Here is a 12,471-nt window from a genome sequence, read left to right on the forward strand (position 1 = left end):
ACTGAACATGGGCTGGAAAAGCATAGGACCACACTTGCAAGATTAAAAGGCAGGAACATGTTGAATAGAGATGGACCAAAAGCACTCACTGTGCTTACACAAGCTAACACCCACATCAGCATGTAACTCCAGCCCCAGGAGATACTACCTTCTGGCCCCTAAGGGCACCCATACATGAGTCAGACATTTACACAAACACACACACACACACACAAAAAAAAAAAAAAAAAAACAGCTAAACAAAACCACCAGGCAGACCAAGGACTTAAATGCAAAAAGATAGAGAATTTAAAGACAATCAACAGATGTTGTCAACTGCACCCTATTTTAACTGATGTTTGGAAACACACTCAAATATTAATGTCCTGATCAATCAATTGTAAACTTTCCTACAGTGTTAAAACACGGCTGTCCATGTAGGCTATTTCAAATTAGAAACCCTCCCTATTGCAAGTTCAAATCTAGAGAAGAAACCATATTCTTAATCATTCAGACGTTCAGGACAATTTTTAAAAAAAGTTCTTTAACAATCTTGAAACTCTCTTATCTAGGTGGTCACATATTCTTCGCTTCTCTGTAATGGGGACTGAGACAAACCATCATTCATGAAGAATCAACATTTCCAGGTGAAATATACCATTACACAACAGAGCTATTCAAGCTAACTCTAGTCCATGGGTGTATAAGGGTTCTAAGTCAAACTAGCATTCAGCGGCCTCGGTATTTAAGTGTACACCTTCTGTGACAATAAGTCGATGAGTCGCTATTCTGATGTGTCTTCTGTATTACCTACTTGTACACTAGTTCTGGGGACTCAACTTCCAACCACAGAGAAAAGCAAACCATGCCCTTAACAGCTGCTTCTGTCTATTGGACTCTAGGTGACTGAGAAAACTGGAAAGTCACCCAGCAAATAAATAAAGTTTCAAATTTAGGAAACCTATTTTATTTTTAATTACAAGTTACAGTTTGCTAAAAACTAGTTCCTGTTGGGATGCTAGGATTCCTTCCAAGACCATAGACACATTCTTCACCAGTCCCAACAAAATGTATATACAGCTCTTGGAAATAAGCAGAGGTGATATACACTCTACACAAGAAGCTCATCTGTATAGTCTTCAACACTAAGAAACGCCTGTGATCAATCCATCCAAACTTGCTCTAACAGAGGCAGTCATCTGAAGCATCGCAGTCTGCTAAAATGCTTCAATTCTCAATGTCATCATGCCACTCCACAGCATTTCCTAAGGCTCTAGAGTGAACTCATAAAATGCTCATCCAATGAGGTGGTTTCCATACGAACACAGCTCCTCTGGATATCATGCAATAGGTCCCTAGGAATAGCGGCAGCAACTGTGCTCTGAATGTGAAGTCAATACACAGAAACATCACCAATAATGTCTTAAAGCAACTAGGAAAGAGAAACATGTCTGTCTTAGCAATATTCAAGCTATGAAACAACCAACGTAAGTGGGAAGTACAGAAAGTGACCACTGGAAAAGAGAGCCAGTAGAGGTTAGTGAACTGGTGCCCATCACCCACCACCATACTCACTCTACTTACCTGAGGAGGAGTGGGTGTGGATGTGGGTCTTCCTATAGGTGGAGTGGGATTTCTGCTGCCACCTCCAGACATAATCTCCTCTGTTATGTCTTTACCTCCCTGATTTGGATCTCGAATTCTTATCTACAAAGTTAAATAAAACGTTAAGTATAAATCTAGGTGTCTATGTACGAGATTTAGATGATGAATCAAAGGTACACATGGAGATAACTATTAAATCTGTTAATCTCCACAGTGGATTAAACTTCAATCACAAAACTATATAAGGTCATCTCAACACAAATGTAGGCAACAAGCTGCAACCTGAACTAAATATAAAAAGAACTAAAAGCAAGGAAAGTAGGACCAAGCTGACTGAATTTCTAGGTCAAAAAAGTAAAATATCTACGCTTGTATAAGACTGCCAAATACATTGATTCTACTTATAGTTCTTAATATCAAGGAGAGCCAGATATAGTTTAAGAATAACTAAGTGCCTGAATAGGTTTTCAATGTTCTAAATGGTCCCCTGAAGCTCACTAACAAAATACATACATTTGCTAAGATTTAGGAATAGGATTTCACCTGCCCAGAACTTTGTATACTTTTATAAGGGCGCTGGCTGCAGAGTGCTCTGTACACTACGCGCACTCCTGTGAGGATGCTGGCTGCGGCGTGCTCTGTACACTACGCGCACTCCTGTGAGGATGCTGGCTGCGGCGTGCTCTGTACACTACGCGCACTCCTATGAGGATGCTGGCTGCAGCGTGCTCTGTACACTAGTGCACTCCTGTGAGGATGCTGGCTGCAGCGTGCATGTACACAATGTACATACCTGTGAGGATGCTGGCTGCAGTGTGCATGTACACTAGTGCACTCCTGTGAGGATGCTGGCTGCAGCGTGCATGTACATAATGTACACGCCTGTGAGGATGCTGGCTGCAGCGTGCATGTACACTATGTGCATACCTGTGAGGATGCTGGCTGCAGCATGCACGTACACAATGTGCATACCTGTGAGGATGCTGGCTGCGGCGTGCATGTACATAATGTACACGCCTGTGAGGATGCTGGCTGCAGCATGCATGTACACAATGTGCATACCTGTGAGGATGCTGGCTGAGGCGTGCATGTACATAATGTACACGCCTGTGAGGATGCTGGCTGCAGCATGCATGTACACAATGTGCACGCCTGTGAGGATGCTGGCTGCAGCATGCTCTCTGTACACTATGTGAACTCCTGTTAGGATGCTGGCTGCAGTGTGCATGTAGACTATGTACATTCCTGTAAGGATGCTAACTGTACTGTTGCTTTTTCCGAGTAAATGCCCAGACACATCATTCAAGCCAATAGGGAACAGAACAGATCAATATTATCCTAAACTTTTACAGTTAAATTATCAAAGTACCACTAGGAAGGACAAGGCAGATCTAAATGTACTGACAGAGGATCTCTAAGCTAGAGTGGAACACAACACTGTGACATGAGCTTCCTGTGAACTTTCAATGGCTCTCCATGCTTATGGATGTCAAAGAGGATGGTGCTGTAATGAGAGTGGAGGACCTGGGTCCAGGACCTCAGAGCTGGGACAGTGGGGTAGTAAGTAGGTTCCCTTCTGAAGTGCATTACCTGCACAACTTAGTAAAGTAACTAATTGCTTGAAAACTTCATAGAATTCACTATCAAGAAACTTTAGAATATCTGGAAGGCTACAGGGACCTAGGTGTCATTATCAGCTCTTTTTGTTTGCTTTTCAAACTGTCTTTCTATGTAGCCCAGAATGGCCTTGAACTCACTATGTAGCCCAGGCTGCTCTTGAACTTGATCAATCCTCCTGCTTCAGCCTCCCTAATATTCAGATAACAAGTGTGTGCCACCACATCCAACTTCCTCTTTTCTTATTAACGACCTTCATCATCACTACCTTTTACTTCTGTTAGCACCATTTCTCTCAGCATTGCAGACTGCCATTCAGTCAACTTTACCATACTGACTTAACATTTTAAAGTCCCATTTCTTGCCTGCAGTGTCATGCTAAATTGGAGTGTTCTGTTTATGGTGATATGTTCATAAGTCATTTATTTCTAGTCAAAGCACCAAATTTGAATTCTTTACTTGTTTTAAATAAGAGCACTTCGGGAGTGCTGGACAGCTCCACTCCCTCCTGGGGCACCTGTGGAGATATGGGCACTACTGACTGACAGTCAGCATCATCTATTGTGTGTGTTCTGCTGGGTAAAATGCTAGAAGCCAGTCTTCTACAAAACATCCTGCAATATATATGTGGTGCTGGGCTCTTGGGTGTGTCTTACTAGACAGAGGCAACACCTTTATAATAATGTAGTGTAAATAGATATATTTATTAAATTTGGCTTGCTGTTTCTGTCTTCCAAAGTTTCTTCCCCCTCCTTGTGACTCTTTAGGATTTTGGCTCTTTTTACTTTGGCGCTACTGTTTTCTTCTGGCAGTTCAAACTTGCTGCTCAGCACTGCAGTAAAGGAGAGTCAGGATCCACTCAAGCATGCAGTATGCCTAGCAGGGAAAAGGTGACACTAGGGGAACGGGTATGCAGTTTCTAGTTAAGTGCCCAGAAACACTAGGCTAGGGGGAGGCAGTGACACAAGGGAGAGGAAGAAATGGCACACTGTACACTAAGATTGATAATGATCAGATATGCTTGGTTGAGAAATGATTATATGCCCCAATTTATGACAAATCAATGAAGATCTCTTACAGTTTTTTTCTCTCTCTTGGCTGGAGGGGGCTGCTGCTGCGTAGGCACTATGATAGATGCTGACTGATACACTGGCTGACTTGGGTAAAAAGGCGTTCCTAAGGAATCAGAACAGAATAAGAAGCATTCAGTTATTTTGTCAAACACTACAGGCCTGCAATGGTGTGGTGCCCTGAACAAGCTCTTGGGAAAATGAAAACAAACTACCGACTTTTCTTCGCTTCATATAGGGTTTGGACTCTGTGGCCCACACTGACCTACAAGTCAGATCCCCCTGCCTCTGGTTCCCTGGGATATAGGCCGGAGCCACAAACCTGGGTAGCATTCCCAACCTCTGTCCTCCAGCTACTATAGTAGTCAAGAAATTACCCCTAAAATATGTAATATCTCTAAACACCAAAAGAATCTAAAGAAAACAGTTCAGTGCCCAATTCCTACAGAGTGACACCAGGATTATCTGGTGTACCCTGGTTACAGCTTTCAGGAAGAATCTTGTCTTGAGGCCCACAGTTCACAACAGTGACTCTCTAAGTTACTGTCTTCTGGGACTTTTGTTTGGGGTAGAGATGATGCAAATTCTTTGGTATCAAGAGCCAGAGCTGCAGCATGCCAGTGGTTAGGTGAAGAGGCACAGCTACAGAAGGCCAGTGGTTAGGCTCCCTACAAGTCCTTAAGGAAAGAGCTTTAACAAAAGATAGCAGGGAAGACAACATCCCAAGAAGAACCAAGCTCCAAGCTGAGTTCCAATTTCTGCACACTCAAGACTACATCCCCTTCTCTTTGCACCCTCTTCCTACTCTCATCCCTCAAGCACGCTGACAACAATCACATCCAAGTTAAAAGACAGACTTTATTCACGCTCTGACTCTACTGCCCAACAGTCAAAGCTATCTTCTCCCCAGACAGACCTAGATACACAAAGCGTTTTTTTTTAATATCCAAAATGTAGAATATTGTTCTAATTACTATCAAATCGTGGTACACAGAAGAACGGGAGGGGAGAGATGGTGCAGAATTAGAAAGCCAATCTTCAGTATCTGTTGACTGGATAATGGTGTGGAAGAAAACATATTTAGAAAAGAAAAATTGTTGAAGGTTGTTTTTTTTGGTTTTGTTTGTTTGTTTTAAATTTTTGTTTTGCCTGAGAGAAAGAACAGAAGAACTACTCAGGGAAACATGGAACATGAAAGAAATGGCCAGAAACAAAAGGATTTCAATTCTGGAGCTGTTTGAGATGATTACTAGTCACAAAACAGGCAGGAACTAGGTACCCTTGTATGTCTGGTTACTTTCATCCAGGGCATCAAACAACAAAGGCTGACACAGAGCTGCCTAGGCAGTCAAGACAGACCTGAACTTCCAATTCTCCTGACTTCACATTCCCAGTGCTAGAATCAGAAGCCTGGATCATGATACAGGTTTATGGGGTGTCCAAGGTGGAATAGAGCACTGTGCAGATTAAGCAGACACTCTACCAACTGAGCTACACCCTCAGCCTCTAAAGTTATTAATTTTGTAATCAGTAAAGGCTTTTTTGGTTTCTTTATTTTTCTGGAGAAGGGTTTCTCTGTATAGTCCTGGTTATCCTGAAACTCTCTCTGTAGACCAGGCTGGCCTCAAACTCAAGAGATCCAGCTGCCTCTGCCTCCTGAGTGCTGGGATTAAAGTAGTAGCCAACCAAACTAGCAAAGGTTTTTGTAATAAGCAACACCAAAATCATGGGATTAGATAAATGAGAAAATGAGAGCAGATAAATAAGCCCAAGAAGCCATCTTTGTCAGAGGCCACAGAAGAAAAACCAGCAGGGAGGGAAACAAAGGCAACAGCTGCAGCTATCAGGGAAGGAGGCAGGCATGGGGGTGCCGTGGGGCATGCAACTATCCCAGCACTGAGCTGAGGCAGCAAGATCCTGAGTTCAAATCCAGCCTGGGCTACAGAGTAAAACTTTGTCTCAAAAATAACAAACAGGAGAGTGTATAGGTCAGTTCTGAGATTAGGGACAGTAAGTAACCACTCAGTTTGGCACAGGGGGGAGGGGAAGGAACCAGCAACCTTTGGTCTCCAAATGAGCCCCCTTTGTCAATCTGAGGCTGGGCTAAACTCTGTCAAAGCAGAAAGCATGCTTACAAAAGCTGCTGAGGAGAAAGCTCAACAGAGAATGGGAAGAAAGAAAATAAAGATTGTGAAGATAGATAACCCTTTTATCTCCTTAAAAAGTTTGCTGAGGGGCTGGAGAGATGGCTCAGAGGTTAACAGCATTGCCTGCTCTTCCAAAGGTCCTGAGTTCAATTCCCAGCAACCACATGGTGGCTCACAACCATCTGTAATGGGGTCTGGTGCCCTCTTCTGGCCTTCAGGCATACATACAGACAGAAAATTGTATACATAATAAAGAAATAAATATTTTTAAAAAAAGTTTGCTGAGCCAGGAGTGGTGGTGTACATATTTAATGCTAGCACTTTGAGAGGCATAGGCAGGCAGATCTCTGAGCTCAAGGCCAGGTTGGTCTACAGAGAGGTCCAGGCCAAACAGGGCTGCACAGCAAGACTGTCTTTGTTGTTGTTTTTCAAGATAAGGTTTCTCTGTGTAACAGCCCTGGCTGTCCAGGAACTCCCTCTGTAGACCAGGATGACCTCGAACTCACAAAGATCTGTCTGCCTCCACCTCCTGTGTGCTGGGATTAATGCCATGAACCATCACCACCAGGCTAAGATTCTGACTTTTAAATTTAACATTTGCTTAAAGGAAAAATACAGAAACAAGGCTATAACTGAACAGGAGACTAGAAGCCCCTGGCCCCATATTATTGTTGATTACTGGATATAAAGGGTACCCTCCCTGGTGACTCATCCCAAAGGGAAAGTCTGAAAGTGACGCCGCAGTAGAGAGGCAAGGGCTACAGCACTATCCTTAGGGTCTGATGCACAAGAAGGAACACTCTAAGGTCACTGCACTGTAACATCTCCAAATGTAGCTTCCTGGGAGCTGCACGAGGCAGTGTCAGACTCTTTGGGTATCTGTGGCATCTCAAGTGGTTTGGAAAAGATCTAGGCAGAGGGCCACACTAGAGTTGCAGGAAGTTCAAAGGGAAAGAAGCCCTTCTGCTCCCCTGCCCCGCTGCAGCAAGCACACTACTCTGGCATCAAACACTCAGGAAATAAGATACAAAAGGTGACATGAGAGAACAGAATTGGTGAGGTTGTTGTCACACATCCGCCAGATGGCTGATCAATCAACGAGGTACAAATTGCTGACCTCAGCATAGGCTAAGCACAATCAGTAAAACACGGAGCTTTCTCAGCTTTCCAGCAGGGCAGGAAACTGAGTGAACCAAACAGGAGTTCTCTTTTATGAGCAAACCCAAATTCTGAGACCACCAAGAACACTTAGGAACACATAACTATAAAAATGAGAACATTTATCACTTAAGTTAGTTCATGTCTCTTGATCTCAAGGTTCTTGAGTGGGAAATGAGACAGGGTTGCTTAGAACAGGACTCAGTCAACAACGAGCAAAAGGCAAAATCAACCATTTATTTTATAATTAGGTGTTCTACTGAAGACACGCCCATTGAGTAGCACTTACTATCTATCTGCAGTAGAAAAGAAAAGAGCAAAAGCAGGGACCACAGCCTTCAAAGCCTGAGACGCCCACCTTCTCAGACAATCCCAGTGGTTCCCCAACCTAGACCATATGAAAAGCAGGAATGAGGTGAGTAAAACTCACACACTAAGAACCTCAAAATTCACATACACATAAACAGTCTTTTATTTACTTTTCTGGCACAGGAAAAGTAAAGAATCTTTAAGAATATAGATTTTTCAACGTGACATCTTTATAAATAACTGGTGCTATTTTTAAGTTACATCTTGTTTCTTATTGAAACATTCTTCCATTATAAAATAATACTGACAGCAAATAGCAGTTTTTAAAGGTCTTACTGGCAAAATTAAAGATGTACTAATCCCATATGGTTCAGTTTTGATTATGTTAGGTTTTAGCCATTTTACTTGCCTAGGATAGTGAAAAGATCAGGGAATTAGTGATGTACATATATTCAGTATTTAAGGCTTCATCTTATTGGTAAAATTCCAAGTATTAACAATTAAATGTGTATTTTGAGATGTTAAAGACAAAAATATCTTGACATCTACATTCTACAAAATATTTAACACCATGTCTTATACATCATAGTTCTGGGGAAAAAAAAACCAAGAAAATTTGCATTGGCCTTAGAAATGAAGATAATGTAGTGACTAAGTGTCCAGTAGGGATATCTTACGACACACTCAGAACAGCAGTTTGTCACTGTCCATCAACGTCACAACACACAGGATCTCTTTGCTGGAGAACAGAACAAATGACTCTAGTTTTGTTTTATCATGATTCAGTTTCCTGCTCGCTGTACAGTTCAAATGTGCCTGAGGGCTCCTAGCAGCTCAATGAGCCAGACTTCCAAAGAGGCCCAGGAGAAGAAGGAAAAGGTATAGGTGGGGTAGACTAGGTCAAAACAGTGTAGCAAGGCCTGTCATCTGGCAAATTTTCTCTCCTTTTCTTTATCAATATTAACTGCTACCACTAACCATACCCTTAAAAACCTAAAACTTCCGTCAACATGGGAGGCTAGTCTAAGCGTTCAGCACTCTACTTTCCTCAAAATTGTCAAAATACTTCAAGAATCCTACCTTTCCAGACACTGAAGGAGAATCATGAACCTGGGAACTAAGGGTGGGAATCTAACTCTACGGTAGAACATGTACCAAGGTCTCTCTGTCTGGGAGACAAGGACTGAAGGAGTGGAATACAGAGCTAGGAACCTATCCCACATACACTATGAATCTATACCCAAGAGAGGCGCAGGACTAGAGAGAGAAAAGTATCTGACAGCGGCACAGCTACAGAAAGGGACTCCAAGAAGAAGGTGGAGGAATGCCACAGCACACCATGAGATGGTCAAGTGTCTGCAACTAATGGAACTAATGTAGTAGGCCAGAATTCTGATTATGATAAAAGCACAGTAACTGGTAACACATTTTTACAGCTAAAAGTATCCATCCAAATGATGAAAAAATGTGAGTAAAAATTTGATTTATGATTCGTTCTAAAAACAGATTATACTATTTTTAAAACAAACAAATATGGGATTTTTTTTTAATTTTTTAAGGTGAAGAAGAAGAGAGGGCAAGACAGCTGCACAAGGGTTCCTGCCAACATGCATGATGACCAGATCCCCAGAATCCATTAAGTGGATTGTGCATTGACCTATGACCTCTACATGTATGTACACATACACACAGGAAGGGGGGAGAATATCAAAATGGAAATGTGTTTGAGAACACACTGAAATAGGAAAAGATGTGTGAGATTTCTAAATGCCCAGAAATTTCACGATATTGAAAACAGTTAAGTGCCACTTGAAATAAGTGAAAAAGAAAATAACAACTGTTTGTGTTATTTCTGAGGGACAGTAGCTTTCTGCATCCCGTTCTTTGAATTCTCATCACTGTTTTGGTTACTGACATACTGAAATGGAGATCGCTTTTGAAACAGTGTAGTATAGATGATGTTCGGCCCACATCATGGCTATAGGACATGCCTAATAATTTGTTTGTGGGAAAGGGACTTGTCAAAAGAAACAGATGTCAATCACAGAGGAGCTGAAACTACTTATCAACAGAGCTGCTTCATAAAGATAAGTAAAGCAGTGTACTTGGAACAGGAAGAAAAGTCAAAATTTTAAAAGATTTATTTATTTATAATGTCTAATATGTTCTGTCTGCATATATGAACGCATGCCAGAAAAGAGAGCCATATCTCATTACAGATGGTTGTGAGCCACCATGTAGTTGCTGGGGATTGAACCCAGGACCTCTGGAAGAATATCCAGTGCTCTTAAGCTCTGAGACATCTCTCCAGAACGAAAAACTCATTTTTAAAAAGTCAGTGTTTCTCTGTGTAGCCCTAGCTGGCCTTGAACTCAAGAGATGTCTGCCTCCAGAGTACTGGGATTAAAGGCATGCACCACTGCCAGGCTAGAAAAGCCAATGTTTAACATGACAGATTGACAGCTACATATTACTCTTATAAGAGTCATACTAAGAGCAACAGCAAGCAGATGCTCCAAAATGGAAGAAGAATTTAGTATGCTATTTCAGAGTCAAAAGATCATTCTAGTAACCTGTAAGGAAGCTGCAGATCGCAATTCAGGGAGGAACCACTGAAAACAGTTCTGTCGATCAGAACATGACCCTTTGCAACATGAAATTTAAGGGAATATTAATTTTAGCATGTTTACTATGAAAATTTCAGCTTTTCTAATTACAAAATTTTTGTATAATATTTATTGTGATAATACAAATTAACAGAGCTGACCTATAGTTAAGAAAGCTGTTGAGGTCTTGAGATTTTATAGATTATAAAATAAATCATTTTTAAACAGTGCCATGAGGCAGTACTGACCCACAAGATGGAAAGGTTCAAACTCCAAGAACCTCACCACCAAAAAAGACTGGTTACCCCAAAATACAAGTAACTGTAAAAACAACCTGGTGCTACTTAAATACAATGGGAGAGACTCAGTGAGTGGATTACTGCGTTAAGTTAGTTGAAGCTCCAATGCCTCTGCTTTGCTAGTACTACAAAAGACCACTGATGACTGAACCTTAAAGCTTCATTTTCTAATATCCTCTAATTTTCCTCCTTGCAGTTCAGGTTCTGTGGCATGAAACAAGGGCCATATACAGTAAGTGTGCTAGACAAACACTCGGCATGACTTCCGAGTTCTGACAACCCACAGGCCAACTCTTAGTTGGCATTTACATTCGTGCACTAAGAACACCTTAAAAGCTGAGGCAGGAGGATTCTGAGTTCAAGGACAGCCAGGCTACCCACTGAGAACCTGTCTCCTGTCTCCTTCCCCCACAAAAAGCATTTTTATCTCAACTAATCCTCAGAACATGCCCAGACAATAGCGCTGACTGAATATCTACAGGTAAGGAACACATCACTCGCTGGGCTTGTGTCATAGCAGAGAACAGAACAAACTGAAATATCTGCTTCATGGATATTATATGAAATGGGGGAAAGAGTGGGTTGACAATAAAGTTCGGGGTGGGGGGATAAAACTCAAAGATAGGAGGCAAATTTATATTATACTATTAACCAAACATAAAAATGTGCGTGACAGTTGTTTGGTGGGAGAAGCCAGAAACCTACCATATGGATTCAACAGGAAAAAAAAAAGTTGGTAAGATTTTATTTAAAAATCCTTCAAACCGCCGGGCGATGGTGGCGCACGCCTTTAATCCCAGCACTCGGGAGGCAGAGGCAGGCGGATCTCTGTGAGTTCGAGACCAGCCTGGTCTACAGAGCTAGTTCCAGGACAGGCTCCAAAGCCACAGTGAAACCCTGTCTTGAAAAACAAAAAAAAAAAACAAAACAAAACAAAAAAAAATCCTTCAAACCTTTAAGTGGTAATAGCTAATGTGAGCCAGCAAAGAGTAAGAGGAACATGACAAATGAGCAGAATGGCTTGGCTTTTTACTCACCGTAAGCATTAGCAAAGTCCCCAGGTCCTGGTCCAGGATAAAAAGGTCCCGGCCCTGGTGGCTGAACTGGATATTGCTGTGGGGGCCCCACATACGGAGGGCCACCATGGCGGTACTAGAAGAAAACACACATTTGCAGTTGACACAGGGGGGAGTTTTAGAAAACACAGCACTGTGTACAGAGACTTGAGAAGACCTGAAGGTGTGGCCGTTAAATGTTCGTTTGTCCGTGACGGCGAGAGTGAAGTGATGACATGAAACAACACCATAGGAAGGATGATACTGGGGAATAATTTCACTACCAATTTGTAAATTTGTGTTAAGAATCTTTGTACAGTTTTAGGAAAGTTGGCAAAAATGGCTAGACTTGCAATCAATTAAAAAGCTCCCAGGACACTAAAATCCAGTCTATCAATCACTACCACCACCCCGATCCCCATTAGAAGCCAGGCTCCCTTACCTGTGGTATACAGTACTGAGGCCCCTGGGGAACAGGGTATGGCATAGGCAGATGGTTAACCATCATGATGTGCTGGTTGGCCTGGTACACGGCAGTAGGAGTCTGTGCACCAGGACGAATGGAAGGACTGCTGTTTGGGATGGTCGCTCTGGGAGGCTGGATCTGAGGCCTCTGGAAAAACTGG

The 12,471-nt window shown here is 42.2% G+C and overlaps 1 protein-coding gene across 20 annotated transcripts in view; it reads right to left on the bottom strand.

The window, feature by feature from the left end:
- Window positions 1–12,471, bottom strand: part of Eif4g3 (eukaryotic translation initiation factor 4 gamma 3) — a 230,594-nt gene that overhangs the window by 115,336 nt on the left and 102,787 nt on the right. For all 20 annotated transcript variants that reach the window (XM_041652793.1, XM_041652792.1, XM_041652786.1 and 17 more), the window contains 4 exons: window positions 12,288–12,467; window positions 11,828–11,942; window positions 4,280–4,377; window positions 1,564–1,686 (listed from right to left, as the gene is read on the bottom strand). In XM_041652793.1, the coding sequence (XP_041508727.1) occupies window positions 1,564–1,686; window positions 4,280–4,377; window positions 11,828–11,942; window positions 12,288–12,467 (516 nt within the window). The remainder of the gene's footprint in view (window positions 1–1,563; window positions 1,687–4,279; window positions 4,378–11,827; window positions 11,943–12,287; window positions 12,468–12,471) is intronic.

This window comes from Microtus oregoni, unplaced genomic scaffold (genome assembly GCF_018167655.1).
Source record: "Microtus oregoni isolate MIOR12 unplaced genomic scaffold, Mior012 000005F_ref0000423, whole genome shotgun sequence".
NCBI lineage: Eukaryota > Metazoa > Chordata > Mammalia > Rodentia > Cricetidae > Microtus > Microtus oregoni.